Source organism: Leopardus geoffroyi, chromosome X (genome assembly GCF_018350155.1).
Source record: "Leopardus geoffroyi isolate Oge1 chromosome X, O.geoffroyi_Oge1_pat1.0, whole genome shotgun sequence".
In the NCBI taxonomy this organism is placed as follows: Eukaryota; Metazoa; Chordata; class Mammalia; order Carnivora; family Felidae; genus Leopardus; species Leopardus geoffroyi.
The window spans coordinates 10,679,015-10,697,554 of NC_059343.1; the positions used below are offsets into that span (position 1 = coordinate 10,679,015).

General features: G+C 47.5%; 1 protein-coding gene across 1 annotated transcript in view; it reads right to left on the bottom strand.

Annotated features, from left to right (window-relative positions):
• The window catches only part of GPM6B (glycoprotein M6B), a 148,471-nt gene extending 133,521 nt beyond the window's left edge, over nucleotides 1–14,950 (bottom strand). Inside the window, exon 1 of the mRNA XM_045472605.1 lies at nucleotides 14,731–14,950. Within this exon, the coding sequence (XP_045328561.1) occupies nucleotides 14,731–14,734 (4 nt within the window). The 5' untranslated portion in view covers nucleotides 14,735–14,950. The remainder of the gene's footprint in view (nucleotides 1–14,730) is intronic.
• Between the last annotated feature and the right edge of the window lie 3,590 nt (nucleotides 14,951–18,540).

Sequence of the window (18,540 nt, forward strand, 5' to 3'; positions counted from 1 at the left end):
GTGCAAAGTTTGGGCAGGGGGGAGAAGAAAGAAATAAATGGGGATTTCTTTTGTCTCCCCGCAGGGCCAGGCAGGAAATGGCCCTTGGGAGGGAATATTCCGGCCACCACCTTGCTTCCAGCTTGTTGGACAGCTGGGCTGTATCAGACTGGACCATACCCACAGGCCATACTGGATGCCCCAACGGCCAAATGTGGTCTACCTCATGTGTCTCAACCCAAGACCTTCACCACGGACTGGGGAGGTCAGGGAAAATAGGAGGCTTCCGTCAGCCATCGTGCTATTCATTAGCAGCTCTTAGGAGAAAATTAAAAGGTTAATCAAGTTGTTGCTTCAAATTAAACGGTGAGTGAAAAAATAACGGTCACTTCAATGTTCTATGCCTTTTTTTTTTTTTTTTTTTTGGTTACATGAGTATTTGAGAGTTTGCTGGAAAGAGCTTGGTATAATAAAACCTCTCAGGTAAAAAGAATTTTCTTAATACAATTATGATCCATTTCGTATCATACGTGTGATCATTTGTCTCATCATAAAGAAAGCCTCGATTGCGGTCAGAATTCATCGGGCGTCAACGGAGTTCAACAACTGGGTCCATAAGAGCGCCAGTAATTAGTCACATCCAGGCCTGCGTTTGTTCGTGTCAGAGGCTTGTCCCCGAAGGCTCCCTGTCAGAAAGGCACCGTTTGAACCGGGCAACTCCTTCCCCACCTGGGTCCCTTTATTTGGTGGCTACAGTCCCTTGTTCTATTTCAGCCCAAACCCAACCCTTCCCGTAGGCTATTATGTTTTAAAGGTTTGCAAAGACGGTCTTTCATGACTTCAAAAGTTCCATCTGTGTCCCCACCTAGGCGCTCTGGACTCTGGGGTCCAGATGATGCTGTCTCGCATTTCGTGGCTTCAGGGCTCGCTGCCATCAGCTCAGAGCCTGCTTTAGATCCTCTGCCCTCCTTTCCCTCTGCCCCTCCCCTGCGGGTTCTGTCTCCCCGCCCCCTCCCAAATAAATAAACTTCAAAAAAAATTTTTTTTGTTTTTTAAATGCTAGAGTTTGTACATTGAGACCCCTCTCCAAGACAAAAACTTATGACAAAAACAGGTGAATTTCAAGAATGGATTCTAGGACTGGGGGTTTTCAAGATTACCTAAGTCTAAACGTAAGGAGGTGGTTTTTTGTTTGTTTTTTCTAAGTAGCGCCACACCCCACCGTGGTGCCTGGCTGGCTCAGTCGGTACAGCATGCAACTCTTGATCTCAGGGTCCGAAGTTCGAACCCCACGTCGGGGGTAGAGATTACTCAAAACTACATACGTACGTACAAACTTTAAGCAATAAAAATAAACGCGTGGAGGTGTGTGGGCGCTGGTCGGTGGGGGGTGGCGCCCAGGGGCAGCAGGCAGTATACAGAAGATGTCCAACAGTCTGGTTTTGTTCTGGCCATCGTCTACAGTGAGGGAGTGACAACCCTCTATTATTAAAAATTACATTTCCCAAGATAGGTCCTAGGAGAATATGTCCTAGTTCGTGATTTCTGTTGCCTCCAAATAAATAAACAAAAGTCTGAGGACCCGGGAAGGAATGTTTCTGCGAAGTGATGGGTAGCAGCACACACAATCTCACTTGTCGGCTGAATACACCACTTTCTGGAATAAATCAGGCTCGTGCTCCAGCCCGATCCCGGCCTCCTCTTCAAGGGTGAACAGCTATGTGAAAATTTTCCAGGACAAGTTTCCCATTAAAGCACTTCGGGAAACTGGGGAATCTCGAGTCGACCATGAAAGGTTCAATTTCTCAGATAACATCACCAAATGTGGAAGTAACGGTCTGTTTAAATCACTCTAGGGTTACCTTAGCTGCATATCGCTCTAACAGATGAGTGGAAACTTCACTTTTCTTCTCTCTTTTGACATACTACAAAAAGATTAGATAAGAAAACCGTCACCAGTCGGTTGAGGCAATAATACCTCCCTTCAGTTCGGTTCTTATGACCAGGTCGGTAGGGGATAATCGAGAACCAGCTTCCCCCTACAGCTGCTATGTTAATCTCAAGAAGTGTATCCGATCTGTTGGAGTCTGAGAAGCCACAGATCTGTGGAGGGAAACGATGACATGCCCAGGAAATGAGAATGGACACCAACTGATTGACTTTTTCTCTTAAAAAAAAAAAAAAAGCCACAGAAACTAGGAGGGCCCTTTAATATATATATATATATATATATATATATATATATATATATATATATTTTTTTTTTTTTTTTTTTTTTTTTTTTTAAGGCATGCAGAAACACTACTGGGGAAGATCAAAGAAGATGTGGACATGGCAGCTTCGATACGGAAGCTTCCACATGGTAAATACATGCACTGTCATGGAAATTATGCTGGCGATTCACTGTAATCCCACTCACAATCCTAACAGGGATGTTTGTGGAACATGAAAAGCCAATTCCAAAAGCAAGAAAAAATTAAGACTATCTCAAGGCACTTTTAAAGAAGAACGAGAGAAGCAAAATTCTCCTAGGAGACACCCAGGCTTACTACACATCTACAGTCATCAGGACCGTGTCCTCTTAGCACACAGATGGCAAAACATAGCCAAGAAACAGAACAGAGTCCAGAGACGTACGCGCACGTACAGGAGGGAAATTTAAAACGTGAGAGACGGTGTTCTATGAAAATCAGTGGGGAAGCGATGAACCATTAAGTACACGGGCATTTCTGCAGAGGAAGTATAAAATAAAAATAGATTTCTCTTACTCTACCAAAAATCTAAAATCCCAAAGGAACAAAGACTGAAAAATGAAAAGCATTACTTTAAAAACACCTTAGAAGAAAATATGGAAGAACAGAACACCTGCATGACCTTGGATATAAGAACAATTCTAAAACAAGGCAAAAACAAAAGGCACAAATCATAATAAAAGATTAATTAGAACTTGTTACAATAAAAAACAACTCAGTACAACAGAAGATACGTTCCACAAAATCACAGAGAGGAAGAGAACATTGAGGTCCCGTTTAACTGAGGATTACTATCCAGAACGTATAAAGAATCACAACAAGCCAGCAAGAAAAAACAAGGATATAAACGAAAGACAAAACTTCAAAGGGCCATGAACCTACCAAAAAGCTCCAAACTGTCTAGGAACATCCAACATAAAAAAAAACAATGAAATACCGCTTCATACCTATCAGGGTTGTGAAAAAATTAAACCGTCGACAGCACCAAACGCGGGTGAAGACACAGAGAGACGAAGGTTTGCGCGCTGTTGGCGGGACCGTCAACGGACACCCCTCCGGGGGAAGCAGCGACGCTCCGAGGTCTAGCCGGCTCCGAGACACGTCGGAGCGTTCGCTCGGCTGCCAACATCGTTCATTCGGTGAGCAACTTGGTCCTCACCGGAGGAACGAAGGCAGGTTATCTGTCTCCCTCCAAACCACGCAACAAGTTCATTTAGCAGAAACGGTTTTGTATCGACTTCCGAAACTTCTCAGGAGGAGGATCAGAACCCATCCCAGGCCTCCGGGCCTCGGCCAACCTTGCGGCGTAGTAGAGACAGCCACCTGCCAAGACTCCCCCCGACTACCGTTAATTCGGACAATTCTTAAAACTCCCGTCTTCTTCGGGAACCTACTTGGGAGGAGGTCTCAACATCTGGCAGATCCTTAGAGCTTGAAGCCATAAAATATTTACATTGAGCAGCTCCTGAATAAATACGCAACACCCACAACCGTCTCTTTATTTACAACCCTGCCATCACGAACTTTCCATTTCCCAGGGGGATAACGGGGCTACCTTATCTCGGTTATCTCTTCAGCCATATGCTTGTTTTTCATGTGCCTGTCTCATGGCTCGTCAATTGTTTTCAAAGCACTTCTCACACCTGTTGTGTCAAAGTTTTCCACTCAAAATAGAGGGTAGGAAGCAGTGGTTTATGGACTCCCTAGCACACCTCTATACCTGAAAGCATTTAATAAGTGATTTTAACCATAGTAATTTCTTTTTTTAATGTTTATTTATTCTTGAGGGAGACAGAGTGTGAGAGGGGGAGGGGGAAGAAAGAGGGAGTCACAGATTCCGAAGCAGGCTCCAGGCTCCGAGCTGTCAGCACAGAGCCTGACGCGGGGCTTGAACCTATGAACCCCGAGATCATGACCTGCCCGGAAGCCAGACGCTTAACCAACTGAGCCACCCAGGCTCCCCTTAACCATTAGTGATTTAGAAGCAAGTCTATTTTTCAGACAGAAAACATCGCCGACTTTCAAAATGATATTATTAATGTTGATCAAAAGCTGCCAGACCTAAGCGTTTATCCTAAGTGATTCCATTTATATAAGTGGAAAAAGAGGCAAAACTATGCTGGTAGAAAGGAGGAGTGATTACCCTTCGCCTGGGTGCCTCAAAAGGAGCATGCAGGAGAATTCTGCAGGGCTGGTAACGTTTTGCTTCGTCAACTACGCACTGGTTAAGTTTGAAAAAACTGACAAAGCTGTATGCTTACGGTTTGCCCACTTTTTGTGTTTATATACTTCAATAGCAAACTTCTGTTAAGTTTGTTTATGTATGGGGGGGAGGGGAGAGAATCCCAAGCAGGCTCTGTGCCGTCTGTGTGCAGCACCCGAACTCACGAACCACGAGAACATGACCTGAGCTGAAATCAAGACACTTAACCGACTGAGCCACCCAGGTGCCCCTCAGTAGAACCTTTTCAAATGATTTTTATAAGATCCATGCCTTTTACAAAACATCTAGAAGTATTCGCGACGATGCCATTATATAATAGAGCTCAGACCAGTTTTTGATAATCCAGGACATTGGCTTTGCAAAACGGTAATAATTCATGAAATGGAAATTCATCTCTTTAATGTTCTGAATTCTACTTTACTTACCATGGCAACTGTCAAATGCCACAAGAGAAAACTAAAAGGAAAATATAAAATAAAGTGCTGCATCCAATCAAGTTAGCTTAAGGGTCTGAATTCCTTCGCTAATTACGTCTCCAGCCTCTGCTCCTTTAAACATTCTTTTCGGGGAGTTGTGAAACATCACATTCCTAAACCTAACAGAGGGACCCCGATGCACAGATGGCACAGTGGATTTCCTAGGCTCCTCCGAACCATTGCTTCCAACGTTCTTGCACCATTTAAGACGAGAACTAGTTTCCAAGCGTGCTCAGACCTCTCTGAACAGACCACATTAAGGTCTCCTCGGCAGTGGGGGGGAGGGGGCAGGGAGATCCATGGCTGGGGGAACTGCTCTCTGTGAGCAACAAGGGGGAAAAGGAGTCCTTCCTCTCACAACTCCCGCGTCTCCCAAACACATAGAAAAATGCAACGAAGCCGTGACTACAGACCCTAAGGACAGGACAGAACGTGCAGGAAGGTTGCCTCAAAGGCTTAATCTGGGTAGATTTGATTATAGCGAAGGAGATGAATTCTAATTATGGAAAGGCCATCAAGGTAATTAAGGATATTAAAAAAAAAAAATGGGACGAGATCCTTGATGTTTTTCTACTTGATGAAGAGCACAGAAGATGATGAAAGCGATTTCAGTGAGTGGGATCAATTTCCCATCGATTTAGCCCTTTCAGGGCTCCGGGGCGCCGAACATCAGAACAAGCCAAGCCGTGCACTCCCGATCCCCAGGGGTGTTTGGTCTCATTGAGGAGATGGTTTAGCTACAGTTTTACTCCAAAGAGAGAGCGAATTAGGTGGTCTGCAAGGGTCCCCATTCCATCTCCAGATTCTCTGATGGATGTTGAAAATGGTTACAAATTTTTTAAAAGGTTAAGAATTTTTTAAAAATTCTAGCTGAACTTCGGCTAGAATCAAGCATCCTTTTCGGAAAGCGAACACCCTGGGCACCAGAGACCCGCCTGTTCAGTACATGTGCTCAACTAAGTCCTCAATGACGCCACTACTGAGACCTCAGAATAGCATGAAGCGCAAAAACGTTTTCAATCGCTCTCATCCCAAAACAGGGGTTGTCAACACGGGGCGATTTTGCCCCTCAACGATGGTTATTTGGCCATGTCTGGACACGTTTCTGGTCATCACATCGAGGACACTGTCACGAGCACGTGGGTGCACACCAAGGGTGCTACTCAATATCCTCCAGTGCACAGAAAGCAGAATTTAACCGTCCTACAGAAAACAAACCAATAGATAAACAATCCAATACTAAGCGGTAACTCCAACTTCACGTGTTTTACAACATATGTGGCCACACCAAGTTCAAATATACTGAGTTATATGTATACAGAGCCACGAAGAATAAAATTCAAGGGGCATCTGGCTGCCTCAGTCGGTTGAGTGTCCGACTCCTGATTTCGGCTCAGGTCACGATCCCAGGGTTGTGGGATGGAGCCCCACGTCAAGTTCACACTGACAGTGTGCAGCCTGCTTGGGATTCTCTCTCTCTCTGTCCCTCTCTCCCACTCGCACTCTTGTGCTCTAAAATTTTTTTTTCATTTTTTTAAATAAAATAAAATTCAAAAGATCAGGTTGAAGCACTTTTTCCTTTGGAAGATTTTTGTTTTCTGACGAAAGAAGCAGTTATTACTTGTAGACATTAAAATCCTACCTTCTGATCACTAGAAAACGTACTTTTTTTATTAAGCGGTCAGTTCATCCGTCCGATGTAATTATCACATATAAGTATCAATCTACCAAGATAAATTTTAAAATAATTGGCCAAGATCGATCAAGAAAGATAAAGAGAATACAAATTACCTACATCACTAGAAATGAATGGGGGAGGACCACTACAGGTTCTACAAGAAGATAGAATTAAACGGTTAATACAAGAATATGATGAACAACTGTACGTCCAGAAAGTTGGTAACATACATAGATAAAATGGAAAAAAGTCCTTAAACACAACTCAGCAAAAATCAAAGAGAAAGAGGAAATCTGAACACTACAATCTCTGTGAAAAAATATAACACAGGGGCACCTGGGTGGCTCAGTGGGTTAAGCGGCTGACTTCAATTCTGGTCTTCATCTTGCAGTCTGTGAGTTCAAGCCCCGTGACGGGCTCTGTGCTGACAGCTCAGAGCTTGGAGCCCGATTAGGATCCTGTGTCTCCCTCTCTCTCTGCCCCTCCCCCATTCACATTCTGTCTCTCAAAAATGAATAAATGTTAAAAAATAAATAAATAAATTATCTAGTTCGGGGCACCTGGGTGACTCAGTTGGTTGAGCCCGGCTTCGGCTCAGGTCATGATCTCACAGTTTGTGAGTTCGAGCCCCACATCGGGCTCTGTGCTAACAGCTCAGAGCCTGGAGCCTGCTTCAGATTCTGTGTCTCCCCTCTCTCTGCCCCTTCCCCGCTCATGCCTCTGTGTGTGTATGTGTGTGTCTCTCTCAAAAGTAAATATCTAACAAAAATTTTTTAAATGTATAAAACACAACACAAGGAAAACTCCAGACCCAGATCTTGGCACTGCTGAGTTGTTTCAAACATTTAAGGAAGAAAAATGCCACTTTTAATATTACTAATCAAACAGAGACACAAGACCGGGTTCCATTTCAAGAGCCACCCTCTCTGGAGTCACAGCAAAGATGACCCTCTGAGCCCAGAAGTGCTCACGCTTCCTTCCTTCTCCACTTCATCCTTTGAAAGGGAAGAGGCAAGAGTCAATATTAAAAACGGTTTTGCAAGATTCACATCTAGGTGTCCACTTGTAACTAAAATGTGTCCCTCCCCGGTCTTCCTTCCTACTTTTCCCCACCCCATTCTCTGCTCAGGCCAAGCCAGTTTCTTCAGGATTCTACCAGTAACCAAGCCCACTCACTCCTACCTCCCTTCTACCAAACCCTAAAGCCCTTCCACTCTTCTCAAAACACCTCAAGCCCAAGTGTCCACCAGAAGCTTCAGATAAGCTACGAGGAGGGAGAAAAAAAACAAAAAAAGATAAGCTACAAGATCTCGCCCTTCTCAGAACTCCTCCCAGACTCCCATCTGGAATTTTACAACTAGACACTAAGGATTCTCTATCCCACTGGTTTCTTTTACCTCCTCGGAGAGATGATCGCTTCCATCCATCTGTCACTTCCCCGCTTAAAATCCCTTGGTGATTCCCCCCAACCAAGAGGATAACCTCAAGTTATCTCCTGCTCTTACCTGTGGCCTGGCCTCCCTGCCAGCCCCAGCACGTCTGTACCCAGAGCCTGGGATGGCTTCTCCCGGCCACTGAGACCCCTGTTGTCCTGCTCATCCTTCAAGACTTCGATCAAGAGGAACAGTCTCTCCAGGGAACCCCACTCTGAAATACCAATACCGGCCACCCCCACTCCTCTGCTCCGTTTCCCCTGGACAGAGGAAATTATTCTATATGAGCTGTACTTCTGTTGTCATTGTTAATCTCTCTGAAATGACTGTGCTGATGAGGACAGAACCCAGTTTGGGGGTTGGGGTGTTTTTTGCTTAAGATTTTATTTTATTTATTTTTTTTTTTAATTTTTTTTTTCAACGTTTATTTATTTTGGGGACAGAGAGAGACAGAGCATGAACGGGGGAGGGGTAAAGAGAGAGGGAGACACAGAATCGGAAACAGGCTCCAGGCTCTGAACCATCAGCCCAGAGCCTGACGCGGGGCTCGAACTCACGGACCGCGAGATCGTGACCTGGCTGAAGTCGGACGCTTAACCGACTGCGCCACCCAGGCGCCCCAAGATTTTATTTTTTAAGTCATCTCTACACCCAACATGGCCGGGGGGGCGGTGGTGCTCACAAGTCAGAGATCAAGAGACTCCGCAAAGTACCTGGCTCATCCATTGGAGCAGGACTCCTATCGCTTGTTGAGGGAGCAGCTTTCATTCCCCGGAGGGCCCCCAGGGTAGAGGCATGGAACGGGAACTCAGATGCTCTTAGGGAACGCCGAGCCAGTGGCCTTGAAGTAGGCCTGTTTAACCCAACTGCAGAAGCCAGCGGAAACACTGCAAGTCCCCTTCTAATCCTCAGGGCCATGATGAATTTCCCGGAAACTGTTTCACCCCAAGCTTTCCTGGACTTCAAAAATCTGACAAGAGGGAAGTACTTTTCACCAAGGACAGGAAAATATTAAGACATCAAAAGAAAATACAAGCTGAAGGCGGGGAAAAAAAGTAATGATGTAACAAACTGCTCTTTAAATTATTTTTGGGTCTGTCTGCCTGCGGCAAATTACTTCTAAAGCCTCTCCAAGCTCTGAATTCTGTTATTCTGTGAAAATCTGAGCTGAAAGTATTCATGTTATTTAAGAATAATAATTAATCCCATTTGCCCTATTTAGTATGGTTTAGCACAGTTCTCTAATACCAAATATAATTTTACGTACTTCGTCATCCGTCCATTTAGAATGTAGACAGGCCTTAATAAAGTACATTTTACACAACAAAACCCTCATCCTTTCCACAAATATTTCTGGAGCACCTACGATATGCCAATCATTGGAACAAGCACTGGGACAGAAGAATGAATAAAACAATCTTGCGTCTTGATGAATTTGAACAGGAAAGAAAGCATATTAAAAACACTAACAATAGGGGCGCCTGAGGTTAAGCATCCGACTTCGGCTCAGGTTACAATCTCGCGGCTCCCAAGTTCGAGCCCCTCCTCGGGCTCTGTGCTGACAGCTCAGAGCCCGGCGCCTGCGTCGGATTCTGTGTCTGCCTCTCTCTCTCTCTCTCTGCCCCTCCCCTGCTCGCGCCCACTCTCAAAACTAAACATTAAAAAAATTTTAACAATAAACACGAAGAAGCCAGCTGATAGTAACCAGAAAAATGTTAAAATTATGACATGGGTGACACTGGCTTAAAAATACAGTAGCAGCTCTATTAGCGTGTACCCCAGGGCCGCACCCAATCACCCCATATTTCCTACTCCTTTTGTAAACCACACTGACCACTGTCCACAGGACATACGCATACCTCTGCCACCAGCTGATTTGTGTACCTAAGGGTCAGTTGGGTTTGCTCCCACACCTATTTATGCCAGTTGTATTTGTTACTATAATTATGAAACGTAATTCAACGCTACCTAGACGGATAAAACGTGTGCACAAGAAGAGTTCTTATTTCTTTGAAACCCAAGCTGATCGCTTGGCAAAGTCTTAGTGGTGGGTCAGTTGGAAACGCGACGTACGAGCATTCTGCACACAGATTGGGTCCCCATGCCTTGAAGGGCTCACTCGACTCGAGAAGAATCTGAAGCTGGAAATCAAAAGCCGACGCATCTGCGCCGTGACGGACATGCCGAGCAAGACTTCAGGGGCCTCCCCACCAGAGCTCCCATTGAAAGCAGGGGTCTTGAGTCTCACGACAAAATATTGGAGAACTCGTGTTTAAGGCGAAACGGAATGCTCAAGCCACATATGTGGCACTTTTGAGGATTCCCCACTTCGGCAGTTTCAATAAACCATCTGACTGCTTGACCCTGGAGGCAGCGGCGAAGGATCATCTCCCGGAAACCCCGGCAGGGGTCAAGTGATTTGGGTAAGAGCTTCCGCCAGAGCCAAAATATCCTAATTATTTCCTGTTTGTCATGAACACTATTCTGTGCTACCGGCCTAGGAGGTCGATTTCCAATCTCAGTGTGCATCCAGACACTTAAAGGGAGCACTCTCCAAGGCATGAGGGTCCGCTCACAGGAAGATGTTTACTCTCACGGGGCAGGAGGCTAGCACATTCTGGAAAGACTTCCTGCCCGGCTATTCATCGGGATGCCATTCCTTTGTGTCCAACTGCATCTGAATTTCCGAGCAACCTTCCAGAACCCAACATGTATGTATGCATGTATGGCTCCTCGTGGGGGGGGGTGGGGGGGGGAAGGGGGCCTCTGAAGGTGGTCTGGGCCCTGTGTGGGGGTGACGAGAGGATCTCTGGAGCGGCCAACGCGAAGGAGAAGAGGGCAGGAGAAGCCAAAGCTGGAAACAGTACAGCTTCCTCCACAGGCTCCCTGGAGAAGGGCCAACCGTCCTGTGATGCCGGCTTCGTGGAAACAAATAGTGTTGAAACAATTAGAGAGCTGTTTTCGCATGTTTTTCAAGCATAACATTACCCTTTTTTTTTTTTCCCTCCTCTAAATTACATCCATTTAGATCTGTAAGAGCCCAAAGAAATAATTTCATCAGATCCTTTGATTCCACGGAGTCAACGGAGCTCAAGAAGAGAAACTGATTTACCCAAGATCACAGAGCAACTTCACGGCAGTGCAGGGGCAGGCGCATGGCCCCTGGTGTGCCCCGCTTTTTCCTCAATTTCCTCACCCTGGGGACCTGCGGCATCACCGCCAGGGAGCTTGCTAGAAATACAGAAACTCGGGTCCCATCCAGGCTGACAGAATCAAAAACCGTTTTTTTTTTTTTGTTTTTTTTTTTTTTTGACAAGATCAAAGATGATTTGTAGGCAGGTGACAGTGAAAGGAAAACTGCTCTGAACCAGTTTTGGGTAAAGCTATTTTGTGAGATGACTGTTTAAATTCATAATCCTTGGAAACACATCCTCACCATAAAATGGATGAATGCAATTTCCGGATGTATCGGACCATTTCACATACAATTTAAAAAAAATTTTTTTTAATATTTATTTTTGAGAGAGACAGAACGCGAGTGGGTTGGGGCAGAAAGAGAGAGGGAGACACAGAATATGAAGCAGGCTGCAGGCTCCAAGCTGTCAGCACAGAGCCCGACGCGGGGCTCGAACTCACGAGCCGTGAGATCATGACCTGGCTGGCTCAGAGCACCCAACTCTCGATCTCCGGGACGCGGAGTCTGAGCCCCATGTGGCACACAGGGGTTACTTAAAAAAAGAAAAAATTCTGTTAGTCAACAGGAGTTCCCAACAGATGAAACCGGCGTAAAACTGAGAACGGATGTGTGCCCAGCACACACACGCACAGAGGCACAGCGGCCAAACGTGGAACTCTTCGGCCAGTGAAAAAATTAGTTTCAACACGCTTAGGTGCTGTGCACCATGTATGCACAACCTCCCATTGTGAACAACCACCCAAGTTACCGAATAGTCAAACACACTTCAAACATCAATGGGCTCATTGCATTTACATGAAATGTCCCCAGTAGGCACATCCACCCGCACAGAAAGTAGAGGAGCGAGCGGCTGCCGGGGCAAGGGGGGTGGGGTGGAGAGTACTTCCAACGGGCACGGGGTTTCTTTTTAAGGTGACGACGACACGGTCAGCGGTGGGGGGGACACGACTCTGAATACACTACAAATCACGGACTTTGTACACTCAAAACGTGCAAACTGTATGGCATGTGAATTACATTTCGACGAAGCCAAAATAAATAAATAAACCCGCTCAACAATGCAAACATATTTTAAGATACATTGAAAGATAGACCCCTACGTACCACTACAGCTCAGTATTTTTCAATTTAAAGACGTTGAATACTTTAAAATTTGAGTCCAAAGGGGCTTTTATTTCCATAAACCGCACTCATTTTACTAGTAAATTAACTGATACCAGGTTAAGGAAGTGACTTGTGCAAGAACCCAAGTCCCAACTCAATGGGCCAATGGCGAGAATTTTCCCGACCTGAAATCATTTCAATTAAAACATTCATAAGGGTATGTTGGATAATTAAATACATCTGGAAAAACACAACCAGTTCACAGCCTTGTGGTGTATTTACTAAGAATCTACCAGAGGAAATCAGTAGGTTTCCTTCTGGCATGAAGAGAACTTTTTTTTTTTTAATCGTAAAAACTCAAACCAAGGATACAGCCAGGACCAGTGAGGTATGCGCAAATTAACAAATTGGCAAGTGAAATATAGAACCAACAACTGTCCGAGACACAAAGCACTGCCTTGAGAACAGGCCCCTGGTCTGGGCATTTGCTGCATGAGAACGGACGTCCACACCGATTTCAAAACTACAGCCTACCCCAGGTACTGTGAAAGCCATCCTCAAGAAGGTGCCCAGGTGGTAACCGGACGCTCGACGTCTAAAAGGTACGAGTCCGAACGCCTCGTGTCAAAAAACCAAAAATAACTTTATTTCAGGAAAATTAGCGAAGGCTTTCCTCAGTACTGAACTGCTCCATAAACTTCCACACCTCTGTGCCAAGCACTGCCAAAACAGTTCCAGGCTCAGCGGCGGCCAGCTGATTTTTGTGTATGAGCCTCATTTAAAAGGGAGCATTGAGGGGCGCTCGGCTGGCTCGGTCCATGGAGCACGTGACTCTTGATCTGGGGGTTGTGCGTTCGAGCCCCACCTTGGGTGTAGAGCTTACCTGAAAATAAAGTCTTTTAAAAAAATAATAAAATAAAATAAAATAAAATAAAAGGGAGCATGGAGTGATGGGACTACTCAGGTCGAGGTGTTTAAACCGGTAGGAACCAGAGTTACAGGTCACACGATCCTGTCCTTTCTAGAAGGATTTTATCCTAGCCCTCCCCTAACTTCTGGGTAAGAAATTTTCTTGTTGGATTCAGGGGCCTTGTTTCCTCTCATATTTTGATCACCTAGTAAATTCAAGAAGATTCAGCTGTAAAATTCTTTACTCCTCCCTTTAAATTCAAAATAGTGTCCTTCTTGCTGTCCCTCACCAAAATTATAATCAGCACAAAATTACACTCCCTCCCTTACACATACATTCATTCTCTCTCTCTCTCTCTCTCTCTCTCTCTCTCTCTCACAGCAGTGGAGGGCTGCAGACTGGGTAAGGGGCCACGGATGGGGGTGGCGGACGGCCAGGAATTCCCAAGCCCTGACCATTAACCCGCAGTGGTTAAACCCACGGCGTTCCTCATTAGGAATGCTTCGGCGGGGCTCTCCAGCCTGTGGCTTTTGTGGCGCGTGTGGCTGCAGTCTGGCTGCCACTAGAGAGGGAGAACAGAGCGGGGAGAGAAGCCCTTCCCCAAACACAGCTCGCAGACGCTGCCAGCGGTGCAGCGGAATCAGGGGGATTGCCACAGCAACCTTCCGACAGAGTCCCCATTTAACGACATGCCGCTGACGGCAGCAGTTCGGGGTGTTAGGAGGTGACAGAAAGAATCCTACAGCCGCCCAACAGCCGCCCCGGGCCAGGTTGGAGATTTTCAACCCCCAGAACCCGGCATTCAGCGTTCCGAGTCGATCCCCCAGCTGCACTCGAACCCCCTTGGCAAGCCGCCTCCACCTGCGCCCAGCTCCGCATTTTGATAGTTGCAACAGGGGACAAAGAGACTCCCCCTCGGTCCCATCCCGTCCCTCCCCCTCCCCCCTTCCTGGCTTCAAGGGTCACGGTTCCCAAACGAGTTCTCGGAAGCCCCCAGCCTCGGGGAACTGGGCGTCCGTTTCCTGTGGTTTTAAGGGCAGCAAGAGCACGGCGGGGGAGGAAGGGGACGGGACCCCACTGGGAGCGGAGCGCTCCGGCGACAAGGAGAGCGTCCCGGGAAACCGGCAAGAAGCTCCTCTCTGCCAACCCTTAAAATAAAGCCGGGGCCCGCCGCCCGGGACGCCCCGTCCGCTCTCCCTGCGGCCCCCACCCGCACCCCCGGGAGGCCGGCTCTCCCCCCTCCCGCGAGCTCCCGGCTGGGGGGCCGCCCGAGCGCGGCCGGGGCGAGGGGCGCCCCCGCCGCGGGGCCGGGCCGCGCACCTGGGCGTTCGGGACACCTGCGCCGCGCCCCTCCCACCTCCGGCCCCCCCCCGCGCCCCGGCGCCGAGGTGCCCCGGGAGCCGCAGCTGAGGCGGGGCGGGGGCGCGGGGCCGGGGGTCGTGGCGCGGGGGTGGGTGGGGGGCGGCGCGCTGGCTTACCCATGGCTGGAGACTGGCTGGAGGGGCGCGGGCTCCCCGGGGACGGGCCGAGCCGGCGGCACAAGTTTGCAGGTCTGGCGGGCACGTGCGCGGGCCGGGCTCCGGGCGTGCTGCTGCGCTGCTGGGCCGGCGGCTGGCGGCTCGCTGCTGGCTCCGGGGCCGGGGTGGGAGCGCGGCGCGGCTCCGCCTGCACTGGGGGCCGGCCGTGCCGAGAGGGGCCCTGACGTCAGCGCCGGGGGCTTTGTGCGCCCGCAGCGAGGGCCCGAACCCGGCAGCGGGCGCGCCGAGGCGGCCGGCCCTGCTCGGGGCTTCCTCTGGGACCCCCGAGCGGGCGCGGAGGTGGCGCGGAGACCCGAGAAGCCAAGGGGGTGGGGAGAGAGGGGATCTGGGGAGGGGGGGGGGAGGGGGCGCGGATCCGCTTCCCGGGACCGAACTGTTAACAGCTGGAGGGGGCTTTGCGGTCCTAGCCTTAACCCATTGTGCAGATGAAGAGACTGAGGCCGGGGACACCGAACCAAGGACGGCCAGCGTTTCGCAGCGCACCGCCCCCATCCGTAGTCCTGGCTCCTTTTGTTCATATATGAGCTGCGGGTGATTACTTAATTCAGTGGGGCTCAACCCTGGTTGCACATGAGAACCAGGTGGGGCGATTTAAACACCCGGTTGCGTCAGGGTCTCTGCCGGCGAGACTGAGGCATCCAAGCTGCAAAAGCCACCAGGTGATTCCAATGTGCATCCAAGGTAGCCAACACTGACTTGAGTTACTTGTGGGTAACGATGATCTAGAAGGGCACGGGCGGCACTCTCCAGGCTGGGGTGGTGAGAGAGAGATCTGGTGGTGTCCTTCATCGGCCGTCTTGATCCCCGGAAGCCCACCCCTGTCGGGCTCTGGGAGACTTAGCAGACTCACCCCAGTCGCCGCGTCCCCACTGCTCAGGCCTTGCACGTGAGCCTGTAAGTGAATTAATGGTTTAACAGTGTCCAGAGCTTAAATCCCTTCTGTCTCTTTAGAGAATAATGTTCCTATCTCCAAAGGTATTAGGAAAGGTCTGAGACCCTTGTCATTTTTCTACGGTGGATACTTGCTGAGACATCTCTGAGCGCGATATTGCGGCGGAGAGTTTATGCTGTGTTTCGTTGTTTTGAAAACACTTCCATTACTGGAACAGAGGGTTGCATAAACTGGAACCGTAGCTAGTACCCTTAAGGGACATTTAACCCCAAAGAGAGAGCCTTTAGGATTCAGAAAGAGTGGAGGTAGCAAACATTTCGTCTATTGAAATTTATTGGATTAGGAAAGATTTTATCAAGGCAGAGCTCTAGAAAACATAATATTTTTGCATTAAAGGACAGAGATTTGTGCTGAGCAGATCACTGGCTCATTTTCACAGTCCCACGGGAATAGTTAGTCCTAACCAATCTTTATGCACTAATAAAACAGCAGGGAGCTCACAGGTTTAACTTCTTGTCCCCATTACAGGAAAGTAATCCATTGTGCGCACATGCAGGAATGCAACCGTACGCGGCTATAACTGAGATCGCGTGCAAAGGGCAGAGACAGAGGTGCAAGTGGTTGGGGGCACAGGGGAATGCACTTGGTTTCGTTGGTTCCTGCATCATGGGAGACTCATGGGAGACTCCTAGGAGACCGTGCAAACGACAGAATGAGACTCGGGCATGACATTCTGAAATCGTGTTTTGGCAAGCCATCACCTCACTCCACCACTCTGGGACCAAAAATTGTAAGGTTGTGTGCCCTGAGATGAAAGTAAACCCTTTGGTCCACTTTCTGTCCTTCCCTAGAAGTCTTGGGTTTGTTTTTTTTTGTTGTTTTGTTTTACCCGTCAAAAAGAAATAACAGCTGTCCAAATATTAAAGCAAGCCACAATGGGATGCTGTGATTAAAAAAACCAAGTTATAGCAACTGTGTCCACAATGTTAAAGGAAAGCCACAGTTTAATAGAAATGTTTACTCACTTTGGAAATTTCATGGGCTTATTTCAACAATTGTCCCTAACACCCTTAAGAAGGAAAAAAAAAAACCCAAAAAACAAAAAACCAGCAGTTGGGAAATCAGCAAGACTACTATAGACAGGGTACATTCTTCTCATATTAAATAACTGAAACCTTTAAAAAATGAAGCAAGATTTGGGGCACCTGGCTGGCTCAGCCGGTAGAGCGTGCGACTCTTGATCTCAGGGTTGTAAGTTTGAGCCCCACATTGGGTGTAGTGGTTACTTAAAAATAAGATCTTTAAAAAAGGAAAGCAAGACTGTTTTGCAGGTGGGCAAGTAAATTGGTAGAGCCTTTCTGGAAAGCTATTTGGTAGTATATATCAACAGACTTAAAAATATTCATAGCCTCTGACCTAATAATCCCACTTCTGGGACTTTGTCCTAAGTAAATAATGACTGTTTCAGTCAAAAGTAATATAAAAAGACGTTTACCTCAGACACGATGTAAGCAACACCTATTCAATAAAAGGGAAGCAGTTACGTAAATTATTGTTGAGCTAGTTTAGTGGCTCCCAGCTGTGGATCATTTTACTCCTCAGGAGACCTTTGGCAAGCCCTAAAAACAGTTTTAGTCGTCACATCTGGGGAGGGGATGCTACTGGTTTCTGATTGGTGGAGGTTGCGGATGCTGCCGGACATCCTGCGATGCCCAGGACAGCCCCACCATAACAAAGAACCATCCAGCCCCAGATGTCAATAGGGCCCAGGTTGAGAAACCCCGATCTGTATGATCATGTATCATGCAGCCTTGTTTGCAAAGAATTATGTGGGAACATGCTCAGATATCTTGGGGTTTTTTTTTTAAGCAGAAGAAAAAGCTAAATGTACACTATAATCCTAGTCATATTCGTATGTACATATATATGTATTAAAAAAGACTGCGAGAAAATGCACTGAGACTCTTCTTCACCAAACGCAGATCGGCTCTCTGCCCACACAGCTGGACTACATTTCCCAGATGTCTTAGCAGTTAGGGGGATTGAGTTCTAGCCAATGAGGTCAGAAGTAACATCCACCGCTTCCAGGCCTTGCCCGTGAAACTCCAACACGATTGCTTCGACATGCTTTCCCCTTCTCTCAGCTGGAACGTGATGTTGACACGAGGGTGCCTTCGGGAACCACGTTGAAGACGGAATTGCCTACGCCTGGGTGCTTGAATGGCTTTGTGGAGCAGAAGCCCACCAGCCGCTGCCACGCTGATAGCCTGGAACTGACTCGGACACTTGTGTGCACTAGAAACGAACTGCTGTTATGTTTGAGCCATTACGTATTTGGGGACTTGTTATAGCCGTGGTCCTACCCTTTGACAATGAACCAGAATTACTTTTACAATCAGGAAGAAACGTACAGCTGTACCTCACTCGACACTAGAGATGGTCTCCTAAGAATTTGATTTTAAACTATAAATGACATTTCCAACTGCTTTCATACAAGTTGACTGTGAGCTTACTGACCCTCCATGCCTCATCTAGGAGTACAAATTCATTATAAACTGTAAGGACACGGAGCGCACTGGGGGCCCAATCGTTTGAGTGTCTGACTCTGGCTTCAGCTTAGGTCATGATCTCCTGGTTCGAGACTTCGAGCCCCACATCACGCTCTGTGCTGACAGAGACTGCTTGGGATCCTCTCTCTCTCTCTCTCTCCCTCTCTCTCAAATAAGTAAATAAACCTTAAAAAAGAAATTTAAACTGTAAGGACACATTTTGTCTGCTCCAATTATTTTTTGGGTGGCGTTTAATCACGTGTGCCCCCCACTCCTTTCTGTGTCATAATTACTCATGAATCTGGTCTC